The 15,518-nt window shown below is 43.7% G+C and overlaps 1 protein-coding gene across 1 annotated transcript; it reads left to right on the forward strand.

The window, feature by feature from the left end:
- The first annotated feature begins 1,165 nt into the window (after positions 1-1,165).
- LOC115662890 (U-box domain-containing protein 33-like) lies at positions 1,166-3,217 on the forward strand. Its single transcript, XM_030584978.2, has 4 exons — positions 1,166-1,612; positions 1,928-2,055; positions 2,276-2,397; positions 2,803-3,217. The coding sequence occupies exons 1-4, from the start codon at positions 1,372-1,374 to the stop codon at positions 3,215-3,217; spliced, it is 906 nt and encodes a 301-aa protein (XP_030440838.2). The 5' UTR covers positions 1,166-1,371.
- The last annotated feature ends 12,301 nt before the right edge of the window (positions 3,218-15,518 follow it).

Below are 15,518 nucleotides of genomic sequence, written 5' to 3' on the forward strand. Positions count from 1 at the left end.
CATCTCATCTAGTTAGGGTGCTCTTCCGCACAACATTGGTATGGTCGGGTCAATGAAAAACGGGGACGAAACTCAGCATGAAGTCAATAGAAGGGTTCCTGGCTTTTCCTCTTCTTTAAGCAAAATAAAAATTTATACTTCATAGTACCGTCGTCAAAATTCAAGATAGAAACTTCAAACTTGGGATCCAAGCTTGCCCTTCAATCCAAATCAAGCTTCGAGAAGAGAGAGAGAGCTCCATTTCCACGATACGATGCTTCTGCATTAAGGAAGAAACAATCCCGCGCGCATCACGCACGAGGACTTGACTAATACGTAAAATCATTTAAGATACAAATATCCATGCGAAGATTTGGGAATAATTTTTTCTATTATTATTATTTAAAACTTACATTATTTTAACTGTCAATATCTTAATTAGTAAAATTAATCACGCTTCTGACTTTTTTGTCGACTTCTTGCAGTTGAGTGTTATGCAGAGGCAGAAAGCCAAGGAAGATGACGCCAACTTCTTGATTTGCAGTAGACGTTTGCTGTGGTAATAAAACATAATATCAGACGAGACCGATTTCTTTGATTGGATTAAGGAGATGGATACTAAAAGCTGGACGAGACATTTGACGAATGATCGAATGCCGCGAGACGATAATATTTTTCTCTTATCACGTCAGTCGGTTTCAATGACGGGTGTTACCTACGCAGAATTTTTTCTTTTGAAATATTTTATAACGCTTTCTCTCCTTCGGGAAATATAAATGAATCTGCCCCCACAAGATTAATTAATTGATTGATGGAAGGAGACACAGAGTTCTCTGGTTAGCTGTGCCTAGAAGTCCAAAATGGCAAACCCTAACAGCAGTTTTCAGTAAGCTGCTCCCTCGAAGGAGTTCGGGCTAACGAATGTGCTCAAGATGACCGCCAAAAGCTTTGGAAAAGCTAAGCACTTGCGTCATCGTTGATGGACACTCCCCCAGCTGTGATCACAAAAAGCAGTACAAGGCACAAGCTCATGTTATTTTATGTTATATATACACCAAACTTGATGGATCACAACGAGAAATTGCTCACTCATTACCCGTGAAAAGAGAGTCTTCGTCGGTTTCATGTTAAGTTCTGTACGGTCTACGTAAGCTTTAGAACAAGCCATCTATTTATAACCCTATCCCCCACAACACAGAACCTCACTTGAGACACTCCCCACTTATTAACTTCATTTTCGTTTCTCAGAGAATTCCCATGTCTCGCTTTCTGTTTCTCTCTCTCTCGTCTGCTCTCACTAGCTAGCCATATCCATTATAGACGCTGCAGAGTTTGTTCGCTTTGATTTTTTGTTAAGAGCCGTCCTCGTCATCATACTTAGCACGTTCCAGTATGGCCATGGTCGATCGTATAATTACACTTCCTGAGTTAGGAGTCCCGGCCATCATGCCGAGCTTTCGCAGGATCGCACCTGAACTTGCGACGCCGGTGTTTGAAGACAAGATTTATATTGCAGCTGGGAAGGACGTGAAAGAGGGCAAAGCGAAGATTGTTTGGACGGTGCATCAATCAGGAGGCAATGTCAAGATCTGTATCATTCATGTTCTAGTTCCTTCACAGACGATCCCCATGCGTAAGTCAACGTTTTTGCTTTGTTTTCTTTGCACATCACCCACCATCGATTTTCGGTATCTTTTCTTGTTCTACAAGTTTCTGTTAACGGTAAAAATAAGAGCTTACCAAGCTCCCATGGATATAATACACGGATCTTCCACGATGGACAGTCGATATGTGAATAAATTAAATTTCTCTTTGAGGGTTTTGCGATGTTGGACCATGTTGGATAATCCTATTGCTTTAACTTGCTCTATTATTGCCAATGTTCGTTCTTTTTACCGCGTTCTTTCATGCAACGGATTAAAATAACTGCGCTTCCTTTGGTTTGCAGGAGGCCTAGGTGCCGGAATGCCTGCAAACTCGGCGAACGAGATAATGTTGAAAGAACACAGAGAAAACGAGAGGACAAACATGCATAAAATCTTGGATACCTACCTGCGCGTTTGTGAACAAATGGGGGTATATTTACTTTCTGCTTCTTCATCTAGATGATTAAATATCCTGGTCAATGACTTCTTAACAAAGTGCTAGCGAATCACACAAATATTAATCATCGTTAACCCTTGATATATGTTCTCGTGTGGCACAAGTTTACATGAATATATATAGATATATATAATTTTATATTTAGAGACGAGGATAATAAAGAAGCAAAATTGTTTAACTTATTGGTTCATAGGTACCGGCAGAGAAAGAGTACATAGAATCGGACAACATTCAAAAGGGAATTGTGGAGCTCATACGTTTGCACGGGATCAAAAAGCTTGTAATGGGTGCAGCAGCAGACAGACGCTATTCCAAGTACGTACAAGAACAAGAAGACACGCCCACATGGGCAGTGAACTTATTTATTCCAAAACTGTCCTCTTCACAACTATAAGGACATGTTTGTTTGGATCCTTAATTACAACATTAAACCAGATACTTATTTCTACGTTAATCCTTAAAGATGTGCTGTACCCGTCCAGTCTTTGAGGAATACTTTGTGGCGCTTTTCAAACACGATGTCTAGTTCGCCCCGAGTCCATCACAATAAATATTGTAGTATGAATCGTCTTACTTTCCAACCGAGTAAAATAATAAAGCTGGCGACATATCGTTTTAAGAATCTAAAAGTCTCTCGTGTTGTGTTTTCAAGCTTATGTTTAGTATTATATGAACTCAGACCAAATTAATTCACTATCTTCTATGGTTTCGAATTGGCAGGAAGATGACAGAAATCAAGTCCAAGAAAGCCATCTTCATTCGCGAAAAAGCGGACATCTCTTGTCAAATTCGGTTTATCTGCGACGGGAACCTCATTCACGCAAGGTCGTCCTCTGACTATTTTACTCGTAAATTTGTCTCGTTCGAAATTATCGAATGCGCACATGAAGGTGTAGTGAAAAAAAGATCTACAACAAATAATCAATTTGAAAAACAAATCAGCCGAATATCGTGTTGCAAAGTTGAATGCCATAGGATACCAAGAAGTTTAGTTTGGGATGATGCTGAGACAAACAATTGTATTCATGGAGTGCTGTTTGGGCAGGAAATTGTAATATCTCATGGAGTGCTGTCTCGTGGATGGATATTATTGTTAGAAATTAAACCAAATTTGTCGATACTTGTTTTTTTGTGAGTCTATTCGTATTTTCATATTTTAATTTTTCGTGTTTTTAGGTGCTAATTATAGTTTGAGCCCGAAAGAGGAAATTTTCCTAAGTCAATTAGATTTCCTAATTGAATGGTTTCCTAATCGGAGTAGGTTTCCTAATTAGAATAGGTTTCCTAGAAAGAGGTTTCCTATTTCGAATCAAACTATGGCCTATATATAGTCTATTTCTCTTGTAATTGAAACATGCAATAGAAAGGCGCGAATTGCGATCGTTTCACCTTCAAAAAATTTCTTCCATCAGATCAATATTGTTGCCGCGCCTCTGACGCTCAACAAATTGGTATCAGAGCTTACGGTTCGTGATCATGGCCTCAACGAACAATCAGCTTCCTCTTCAATACCCTTGTCTTACCAAAGAAAATTATGGTAACTAGGCTGTTAGAATGAAAGCTCTACTCGTCGCCTACGGTGTGTGGGAACTTGTTAACACTGGCTATGATGAGCCAGAGGATGAAGCCACGTTGAACCAGAACCAAAGGAATGCCTTGGAGAAGGTTCGAACGAAAGATCAATATGCCCTGTCGATCATCTATCAAGCGTTAGATGATTCCATGTTCGAAAAAGTTTCGAACGCCACTACCGCTAAAGAGGCATTGGAGATTCTTCAAAACACACACCAAGGAGTTCAAAAAGTTCAGAAGATTCGCCTTCAAACCTTGAGAGACGAATTCGAGGTAATTCATATGAAAGAATCCGAATCGATTGCTGATTATTTCACGAGAATTTTGGCAATTGTTAATCAGATGAAACGAAATGGAGAAGACGTTTCCGATGTTCGTGTTGTTGAGAAAATACTTCGGTCCTTAGACAAGAAGTATGATCATATTGCGGTTGCAATCGAAGAATCCAAAAACTTGGATGCCATGACGGTCGATGAACTTATGGGTTCATTACAAGCCCATGAAGAAAGGTTTAGAAAGAAAAAGATTGAACCGGTAGAGGAAGTTCTCCAAATGCAATTGACCATTCGAGATGAGAAGAAGCAAAGAAGAGATCCCGTACAAAATCGCAGGACAAATTAAGATCGTGATCGAGGTCGTGGCCGAGGTCACTTTCGAGGAAGAGGTCGTGGACGAAGCAGAGGAGATCCTGCTCGAAGTGATGGAGGATACCAGTACCAAAGAGGTGTTCGTGGAAGAGGAAAGAACTCGACAAGCCAATGATATGATAAATCTAAAATCCGATGTTATCATTGCAATAAACTTGGCCATTATGCTTCTAACTACTGGAACAAAGAAAGTAGCAGAGCAGGCAAAAATGCGAACTTGGTGAATGATGCTGATCAAGTTCTCTTATTGGCATTCAAAGAATATGAAGAAGGTCAAAGCGATACGTGGTATTTGGATACTGGCACAAGCAATCACATGTGCGGGAGAAAGGAGATGTTTGCCGAGTTAGATGAGACAATTAAAGGGACTGTCTCATTCGGTGATAACTCTAAAATTCTTGTTGAAGGGAAAGGTATAATTTTGATTCGCTTAAAGAATGGTGCACGTCAGTTTATTACCAATGTTTATTATGTTCCAAAAATGTCAAGAAATATCTTGAGTTTGGGACAACTTCTGGAGAAATGTTATACTGTTCATATGAGATATCTTAATCTTATGTTGAGAGGTCGAAATAATAAACTGATTGCAAATGTGAAGATATCGAAGAATAGGATGTTTATTCTTAATATAAAGAGTGAGATGTCTCAATGTCTAAAGGCATGCGTAGATGATCCTTCATGGTTGTGGCATTTGAGGTTCGGCCATCTCAATTTTGGCGGACTCAATTTGCTTTCTCGCAAGAAAATGGTTAATGGCTTACCACATATTGATCATCCCTATCAATTATGTGAAGGGTGTGTTATCGGCAAGCATTCTAGAACTAGCTTTCCAAAGGAGGCGACTTATCGAGCGAAGAAGCCGCTTGAGTTGATTCATTCTGATTTGTGTGGCCCGATCAATCCTCACTCATATGGTAATCATCAATATTTTGTTACTTTTATTGATGATTTTACTCGAAAAACTTGGGTGTATTTTTTGAAAGAAAAGACAGAAGTGTTTGATACTTTCAAATAATTCAAGAACCTGGCTGAAAAGGAAATCGGCTATTTTATCAAGGCTTTGAGGACTGATCATGGTGGAGAATTCACCTAAGCCATATTCAACAAATTCTGTCAAAATCATGGTATTCGGCGTTTCTTGACGGCCCCGTATTCTCCTCAACAAAACGGTGTGGCTGAACGGAAAAATAGAACCATTCTTGATATGGTTTGAAGCATGTTGAAGAGCAAAAATTTGTCAAAGGAACTTTGGGCTGAAGCTGTTTCGTGTGCCGTCTATCTTCAAAATAGATGTCCCACATATGGACTTGAAGGCGTAACTCCACAAGAGGCATGGACCAGGAGAACACCAAGTGTTTCGCACTTGAGAATTTTTGGGAGCATTGCCTATGCTCATGTCCCAGACCAAAAAAGATCGAACTTGAAGACAAGAGCAAAAAGCTCATCTTTATCGGGTATGACTCATCATCCAAAGGCTATCGACTATTTGACCCTAATACTTTGAAAGTGTATGTAAGTAGAGATGTCAAGTTCGATGAAGATGGAATGTGGGAAGAAAATCTAAAAGAAGAAGCGAATGTTCGTGGTGATTCCGATCAAACGGAGTTGAAGCATCAACCTTCACCTTCTTCTCCAACATCTTCTTCAAGTTCATCAACACCATCCTCTTCAAATAGTATCGATGGACCGCTATTGCCAAGATCGAGAAGATTGTCTGAAATTTACGAAGCTACCCAGGAGCTTCATCTTATATGTCTTCTTGCAGATTATGAACCACTTGCTTATGATGATGCGGCCAAAGAGGAAAAGTGGAGGAAAGCCATGAACGAAGAAATTGAAGCCATCGAGAAAAATCAAACATGGGAGCTTGCTAATCTTCCGAAGGACAAGAAATCAATTGGTGTTAAATGGGTGTACAAGGCCAAGAAGAATGAGAAAGGTGAAGTAACAAGGTACAAAGCTAGATTAGTCGCGAAGGGGTACAAGCAAAAAGCCGGAATCGACTATGATGAAGTTTTTGCCCCTGTCATCCGCATGGAAACGATTAAATTGATTATTTCCATTGCTGTTCAAAATAATTGGCGGATTTATCAAATGGATGTCAAATCAGCATTTTTGAATGACATCCTTGAAGAAGAAATTTATGTCGAATAACCCAAGGAGTTTGTTGTGAAAGGTCATGAAGACAAAGTGCTAAGGTTGAAGAAAGCTCTATATGGGCTTAAACAAGCACCGAGAGCATGGAATTCCAGAATTGATGCATATTTCAAGGCGAATGAATTCTCTCAATGTCCATACGAGCATGCACTCTATTTGAAGCAAGAAAAAGGTGATATTCTGCTCGCCTGTTTATATGTTGATGATCTTATTTTTACAGGAAATAATTCGGCGATGATTGATGCTTTTAAGGCATCGATGGTGAAAGAATTTGAGATGACCGATAATGGTCTCATGAATTATTTCCTTGGTATCGAAATGAAGCAAAGTGCCGATGGGATTTTTATTTCTCATAAAGGATATGTAGAAAATATCCTTGAAAAATTCAACATGAAGAACTGTATGCCGGTCAATACACCAATGGAGTGCGGAACCAAGCTTTCGAAGTTTGATGATGGTGCCGATGTTGATTCGACATATTATAGAAGCTTGATTGGGAGTTTGAGATACTTGACATGCACGAGACCGAATATTATGTATAGTGTTGGAATTGTGAGTCGATACATGGAGAAGCCAAAATCATCTCATCTTAAAGCTGCAAAGAGAATACTTCGGTACATCAACGGTACTATTTCTCATGGCTTACACTATTATTGCTCTGAATCTTTCAAACTTAGAGCTTATTCGGATAGTGATTATGGTGGAGATATCGACGATCGAAAAAGCACCACGGGATTTGTATTTTTCTTGTGCAACACTGCTTTCACGTGGTCATTAAAGAAGCAATCAAGTGTTACTCTGTCGACATGTGAAGCTGAATATGTAGCTTCATCTTCATGCGTTTGTCATGCAATATGGTTGAGAAGACTACTCAAAGATATTCTTATGGAGCAGAAGAAAGCAACGGAGATTTTTGTTGATGATGTTTCTGCTATTGCTTTGGCGAAAAATCCAGTTTTTCATGAACGAAGTAAACATATCGATGTTCGATATCACTTCATCCGAGAACAGGTTAAAGAGAATGAAGTTGAAGTATTGCATGTGAAGACCGGAGATCAAGTAGCAGATATTTTTACTGAACCTCTCAAGATCGAAACTTTTCGAAAGTTCAAGAGCCTGCTTGGAATGATCGATGGAAGAGAATTTGGTTTAAGGGGGAGTGTTAGAAATTAAACCAAATTTGTTGATACTTGTTTTTTTGTGAGTCTATTCGTATTTTCATATTTTGATTTTTCGTGTTTTTAGGTGCTAATTATAGTTTGAGCCCGAAAGAGGAAATTTTCCTAAGTCAATTAGATTTCCTAATTAAATGGTTTCCTAATCGGAGTAGGTTTCCTAATTAGAATAGGTTTCCTAGAAAGAGGTTTCCTATTTCGAATCAAACTATGGACAATATATAGTCTATTTCTCTTGTAATTGAGACATGCAATAGAAAGGCGCAAATTGCGATCGTTTCACCTTAAAAAATTTCTTCCATCAAATCAATATTGTTGCTGCGCCTCTGACGCTCAACATAGCGAACGTAGCGCAAAGGGCAATTAGCGCAGGGACTTTGGAGGACATCTTGGATCCATTGGCTGGAGATTGGCCCTATGAGCTGGCCAAGGAGTTGACTCATTTGGCTTTGAGGTGCTGCGCGATGAGCAGAAGGGATAGGCCGGATCTCCAGTCAGACGTGTGGACGGTGTTCGAATCGGTCGGAGCTTCCTATCGATAAACCTAGACTAGTGAATACTTAGGAATTGAGCAATATACACATTCGGATGTGTACTTTGAACTTCAAATAATTTGACTTTCTGGGTCATGTGCGGCAATCGTCGGCGAGTACCGGCCAGTTTGTGTGTATGTACATACATAGGTCTTTTGCTACGTCATGTATTGGGTTATCTTGTTGAAAGTTCTTCCTGTATGTACCCACCATTGTTCTTATGAATCGATTTTTTCGTGTGCATTAAGTACATGGACAGTGAGTTGGGATTTTGCTTAATTATATGCAGAATCAGATCCACATATAGAGCAGCAAGCAAATCCAATGCCCTGTTATGCTGTTCAGTCCTATTAAATCCACTTCACTTCCATGAACAATTTCTCATGGAAGAAATACAATTCGCTGTATCTTTCCTATCCTTTACGTGCAAGACTTTCCCTCTCTTATTTCCACTTGAATTTCTATCTCTATGTTCTTGGCTTTAGGGAATATTACGGCTAGTATTCTTCACCCACTTTCGTCTCCTCCACATTTAACCCTCAGAGTGTTGTCAATAGTTACATGTTACTATTTTATTGGAGCGGGCGAGTAAATTTGGCAAACCTTTTGTTCTTCACCCCCTTTTGTTAAAGACGAAAAGATGATTAAATGCTCTTATCATATATTATTTATTTGATACCTATAAGCAGTCAATTCAAACAAAGGTCATGATAAAATTCCAGTGTCTATGCAGAAGGGGTGAGCGGTTTCAGGTTCCTCCTGTCACGGGTTCCAGGGTCTAACAGGTTTTTTTTTTTTTGGTTTCATTTTTAGTTAAATAAAACGAAAATGAATTCAACAATACTAAACAAATTTGTCATTCACCAAAAAGAATACAAAAGACTAGTTTTTCTGAAATTACGGTTCAAATAAATATAATTAAATGAGAAACCATTGTGTGAATCAATACGCAACATAATTCACGAGGGACTAGCATGTCGATCAAGACAATATCCAAGACCACAAACAAAATGGAAAGCAGGAAAAAGGAAAGAAAGATGAGCTTTTGGTCCTCAAACATCGATGAACCCGAAATCAAAAGAATCAACAATCATAGTCAACAACTTAATAATAGTTTTAAATTTAAAATTGAATTTTTACGTATCGATCATTTACAACTGCAACTACAACTTTTTCTTTTCTCCTTCCACCATCCATTATCACCATAGTTTTAACTATGCAACTATCAAGCTTAAGATGTTTCTTGAAAGAGTGAATGACGGAAACAATCGAACCTCACTAAGGAACAAAAACTTGGCACATATACATGACAATAAATACCCAAATATGACAAGTTAAGCAAAGTAATGAGCATGCAAATGGTGGGTACTCTAAAACCACAAGAAGCCAAAGGTCTAAACAAATTTTAGAAAATGTTCTATATGCCCCTCTGAAGCATATAGCTATATTCCCAAACGCAAGTCTTCACAAGAAAGAAAATTGAATATCAATCTCTCAGTGAATCAGCAAATCATTCGTCTTCGATGGATGAAAAAGACATCTGATCAAACCATGCACGTGTAGTGATACGCTACAATTTTTCTGCTAGAACTCTTAGAGTCGATCATTTAAAGAAGATATTTGCCCTTTGTTTCACATGGTAATGGTCCAACTCTTTGGAGAGACCAAAAAAAAAAAAACTTCCAACCACTAAAAAAGAAAATTAGGGGTTTTAGATTTAGGGTTTCCGGTTCTTTGAACCGGCTCAATGCATCCGTTACCTTATTAGCTTTTCCAAGGTGATACATAATATCGCAATCATAGTCCTTAAGGAGTTCCATCCAACGACGTTGCCTCATATTCAATTCCTTTTGGGAGAACAAGTACCTTAGACTTTGATGGTCTGTATAAATCTAAAATTTCTCTCCACACAGGTAGTGTCTCCAAATCTTAAGGGCAAAAATAATCGCAGCCAATTCCAAGTCATGCGTCGGATAATTCTACTCATGTGACCTCAATTGCCGCGATGCGTATGCCACTACTTTCCCGTGTTGCATTAACACGCATCCCAATCCTCTTAACGACGCGTCACTATAAATCTCATATCCTCCAGGACCTGACGGGATCGTTAACACTGGTGCGGTTGTCAACCTCTGTTTTAATTTTTGGAAACTCCTTTCGCACTTATCTGTCCATTCAAACCTCGTCTCCTTCTTCAATAACCGCGTCAACGGCGTCGCTGATGCCGAAAACTTCTCCACGAAGCGTCTGTAATACCCTGCTAAACCCAAAAAGCTCCGAACCTCGGTTACTGTTGTCGGCCTTGGCTAATTCACGACGGCTTCAATTTTCGCTGGGTCCACTGCAATTCCTTCTCCGGATACCACATGTTCTAAGAATGCCACTCGATAAAGCCAGAATTCACACTTGCTGAACTTAGCGTAGAGTGCATGTTCCCTTAGGGTCCGTAGAACCTTTTCCAAATGTACCTCGTGCTCGGCGGAACTCTTCGAGTATACCAAAATATCATCTATAAACACGATCACGAACTGATCCAAAAATTCCTTGAACACGCAATTCATTAAATCCATAAAGGCTGCAGGGGCGTTCGTCAGTCCAAACGGCATCACCGTAAACTCATAGTGTCCATACCTCGTCCTAAATGCCGACTTCGGCACGTCCTCCTTCTTGATCCTCAATTGCTGATAGCCAGTCCTCAGATCGATCTTAGAAAACACTCACGCCCCTTGCAACTGGTCAAATAGATCATCAATCCTTGGCAACGGGTACTTATTCTTAATGGTCACCTGGTTCAGTTGTCTGTAGTCAATGCACAATCTCAATGATCCATCCTTTTTCCTTACGAATAATACTGGCGCTCCTCATGGAGACGCACTAGGGCGAATGAAGCCTTTGTCCAACAACTCTTGCATTTGGACTTTCAATTCTTTCAATTCCGACAGTGACATCCTATAGGGTGCTTTCGAGATCGGTTCCGTCCCTGGGGCTAACTCAATCGCGAACTCCACTTCTCGATCAGGTGGCAGTCCCGGCAATTCCTGAGGAAAGACATCGGGAAAGTTGCACACCACGGCTATGTCTTCTAGCCCCGGCTCTCCAGCCATCGAATCAACTACATTTGCCAGAAATCCTTAGCACCCTTCATCTAACAGCTTCGTTACCTCGAGCGACGAGATCCAAGGGATCGAGGTTCCTCCTCGATTTCCCACAAACTCAAATCTAGGATGTCCAACTGGATTAAATTGGATCACCCTGCTACTACAGTCCATAACAGCTCTCTGTTTGACTAGCCAGTCCATACCGACAATCACATCAAAGTCATGCATAGATAAAACCGCCAAATCTATTCTCCCTTCCCTATCGCCAATCACTATCTTACAGTCGGGACATCCAAACACAATCAGCACTTTATCATTCAGCGGAGTAGTAACACACAGCATAACATCAAGCGATTTTGGCTCAATCCCAGATAATTTAACGAACTGCTCAGAAATAAATGAATGCGACGCCCCCGGATCAAACAAGGCATATGCAGCATGATCACAGAGAGAGACCGTACCTGTGACCACGCCAGGCGCGTCCTGTGCTTCCCTCCTTGCCATTGCATACACCCGTCCTTGGGCCGGCGGCCTACTCTGATTTACCGGCTGGATAGCTCTAAATTGGTTCCCATTACGGGGCGGTGGCGGCAGCAGTGCAGGCGGCCCAGCTTGTCTACTGTTGGGGCAGTCCTTCATCTGATGGCCCCTCCCACCACACATAAAACATGCCCCGCTCCTATTCGGGCAAGGTCCATTTCCGTGTCTTCCTCCACATAGCCTACACGAGGCGTTCTGATAACGGTTTGGCTTCCCAATATTCCTCCGAGCTGGCGGGACGAAACGACTATTTCCTGCCATGGGTCTTTTCCCAAGTTGACGGTCATCCCTAGTCGGGGCATACCGCGATCCAGAAGCGGCAGTCCGATCCGTCTGATCTCGTTCAATTGCCTGAGCCCTTTCATATATCTCGTTATAGCCTCTCAAGTTCAAAGAGATCATCTGACTACGAAGGTCCGGCTTCAGCCCATCCCGGAACCTCCTAGCTTTGTCCGTTGGATCCTCCACCATCCTGGGGCAAATTTGGATAATCTTGCAAACTCGGCCTCATACTGATCCACTGACGACTGCCTGTCGAAGTCTCATAAATTCCGCCGGTTTCTGCTCTCGGGCACTTTCCGAGAAGTATTTACCATTGAAGGTCTCAGTGAAGACAGCCCAATTCGGAGCAGTACCAGTGGGGAACACTTGACCCCTGGTGGCCCTCCACCAATCACTTGCATTGTTCTGAAGCTGGTAGACTGCTAGCGTTACCTTCTCTTCCTCAGTACACCCCAGCACCTCAAAGGCCTTCTCTAGCTCTTCTACCCATCTTGGTGCAGCCTCGGAGTCGCCTCTCCCATCAAACTTTGGGGGCTTCAACCTCAGAAACTGCTCTACTAGCTTGGACATCGGCCGGATCATATTTACTCGCATCATACCCGGATTTCCACCAATCACATTATTCCCCTGATTTCCATTATTCCCAATGACCTCACTGGCAGCTGCAGCAGCGACAGTAGCGCTCCTTTCCCCGGTCTGTCTACCCGATAACAATCCTGCTTCCTCAAGTACCCTCCACATTTCATCCAATCTAGGACCCCCCACTATTCCAGCTTGCGGGGCTACACGACCTCGAACTCGACCTCTACCTCGACCTCGACCGCTCATCTTACTGAATCTCACAAAAGCTCACCTGCTAAATTCCACGTAGGAATCAGAAACCTAGGCCAACTATACCAGTCTACGCCCTAGGCAGTGCATCACAATACAATTCACTAAACAGGCAGCCAATCACAACACCACTCAATCACAACCAACAGGGTTTTGTGCACTTACCTCAAATCCCGACACACCTGCACCTCACATAACATTGCATAAAATCACTCAGCAATCACAATCACACAGTCTGGGGTACACATAGCACGCGAGTCTCCCTAACTGGCTACCCCAAAGTCATCGCTCCTTATCACTCCAGGCTTCGACCATCTTGGATCGAGCTGACCTTGCTCTGATACCACATCAACGGGGGATGTCACGCCCCTAATCCCAACAGGCTCGCGACACCCCTTCAACGGTCGTATTTAATGCGACGTCCCAGGACGCATCGCCGACCCAAACGAATTACGCAAGTGGAAGCGAAATAAAACAACCCAGACAACTAACAAGATGACAAAAGGATAGCACGAAACAATAATTGCATAACATCATAAAGCAGTCACTATTCATAACGATAACTCAGGTTACCAATTTAAAACCACAATTTTCAAAAGGGGACGGTGGTAGACAAGCTTATCTCCTCTACAAAAGGTACTCAAAAGACAGGGTAAATAATCTATCCTTCAATCCCTGTGGTGCTCTGGCGGCATCTCCGAATCGATCACGGTCGCGGATCTGAAATGGTTATATAATAACCGTGAGAACAAGTCTCAATAAGCAACAACCTATGCCCCATCTAGGCTAATGCGTACCCAAACAAGTCTAACATGCGAGTCACCAGACAACACAACCAGTTTCACAGGATAAGCTTACCTCGCCTAGAACCACGTGCCAACCCTGCATATTAGTCCAAACATGATAGTGCAAGAATAGTTCACTGCCATAACACAATCACCCGGCACACACACACTCCCACTCGCAATCAATCAATCCAACCAAGCACCCACATGTACATTTAGCCAATCCAATCAGTCACATCGCACACACGTGTCCAACCAACTTTCCTCTCACGGACCACCGTCAACACGTCTCAAGTCCGGTCTCACAGGCACACAAGCCACACGATTCGATCAATTCCAATGGCCGCCGTCAACACGTCCCAAGCCATACCATCCAATCAATTCCAGTGGCCGCCGTCAACACGTCCCAAGCCACACTATTCAATCAATTTCCAATGACCGACGTAAACACGTCCCGGTCCAATACACCTTTAACGGGCCACCGTCAACACGTCTCAAGACCAAATCCATTTGGCACATCGGCTATTCATGCCTTCACACGGACCGCCGTCAACACGTCCCAAGTCCGTAGCCCTCCGATCAATCCGGGCTTCAAATCGACAGGCAATCACACGCCAATCAATTAAATCAATTTCACGCCAATTGCATCAAACAACCCATACTCACAAGTCAGTGCAATTCACAATTCGCCACCTCAATCCACAAACCCGACGCTCAAGTCGGCCACACACCATTACCCGAGTCAAACATATTATTTAATCTAATTTAAATAGCGCAATTATAACATAATATAATTAAATTAAAACACGCCCTAGCCGTTCTAACCCGAGACAAGTCAATAAAGTACCCAAAATACTAGGTAGGGTTTAGGAAGCCACTTACCTAAGTTTGGCCCGGGAAAAGTCGGCTCGGGCCTAAAATGGCCCGGGTGAACAGTGCGGACTAGGCACACGCGCGGGCACGGCGGTCGTCCACGGGCGCGGGCGCGGGCTTGGTCGCGTGGGAGACGAGCTGGCCACGGCCTGGGCTGGTAGGCCGGGGTTGGCGGCTAGTCGGGGCGGCGCGGCGGCGGCGGCGGCGCAGCGGCGCGGCGGCAGCAGGCGGCAGCAGCGGCGCGGGCGGCGCGGCTGGCGAGCGGCGGTGATGAGGCGGCACGGCGACCTCGTGGCGGCGAGGGGCACGGCTGGTCGAACCCGGCGGGCGGCGGGCGACGCGGCGGCGGCGACGAGCGGCGGAAAGCTAAAGGAAGGAGAGGAAGTTGGGTGAGGCGGGTGGTGCGGTTGGGGCGCTCGCGACGGTGTCGGGGGACGCCTTCGGGCGTCGGGGCGGCGGCGAGGAGTTGGCCGGGTGGTGGCCGGTGGCCAGCGGGGTTCGGTCGCGCGACGGCGGCCGACGGCGGCTGCGGCTCGCAGCGGAGGAGGAGAGAAGAACGGCCCGGTCGGGCGGCGGCTAACGGACGGCGCGACGGCGGCCGAGCTGGGCCGGGCGACGCCACAAGCGGCGGAACGGGAACTGGGACGAGCCGGCCGGGCAACGCCGGGCCGTGGACAGCGCGGCGACGAGCCGAGCTCGCGCGCCGGGGAGGGGAAGGAGGCAACATCGAGGCGGCGCTCCATGGGCGCACACGGCGGCGCGAGGAGGACGGCAGAGTCGGTGGCTGGTGGGACGGCGTCTAGCAGAGGCGGAGGGGCGGTCGTGCGGCGTTCGGTCGGGCGAGCAGACGCACGAACAGGACCAGTCGGGCGAAGGAAGAAGGAGAAGAAGAAGAAGAAGAAGAAAGAAAAGGAAAAGAAGGAAAGAGAGAGAGAGAGAGAGA

Source organism: Syzygium oleosum, unplaced genomic scaffold (assembly GCF_021117445.2).
Source record: "Syzygium oleosum isolate NSW1041296 unplaced genomic scaffold, Sole_v2.1 Sole_v2.32, whole genome shotgun sequence".
NCBI classification, from domain to species: domain Eukaryota; kingdom Viridiplantae; phylum Streptophyta; class Magnoliopsida; order Myrtales; family Myrtaceae; genus Syzygium; species Syzygium oleosum.

What these genes read in the sequence shown, in the direction of transcription:
- LOC115662890 (XM_030584978.2), top strand. Translation starts at nt 1,372, where the DNA reads ATGGCCATGGTCGATCGTATAATTACACTTCCTGAGTTAGGAGTCCCG. An exon ending in TTCACAGACGATCCCCATGC is followed by an intron (nt 1,613 to 1,927) that starts GTAAGTCAACGT and finishes TTTGGTTTGCAG; the next exon opens with GAGGCCTAGGTGCCGGAATG. An exon ending in GCGTTTGTGAACAAATGGGG is followed by an intron (nt 2,056 to 2,275) that starts GTATATTTACTT and finishes ATTGGTTCATAG; the next exon opens with GTACCGGCAGAGAAAGAGTA.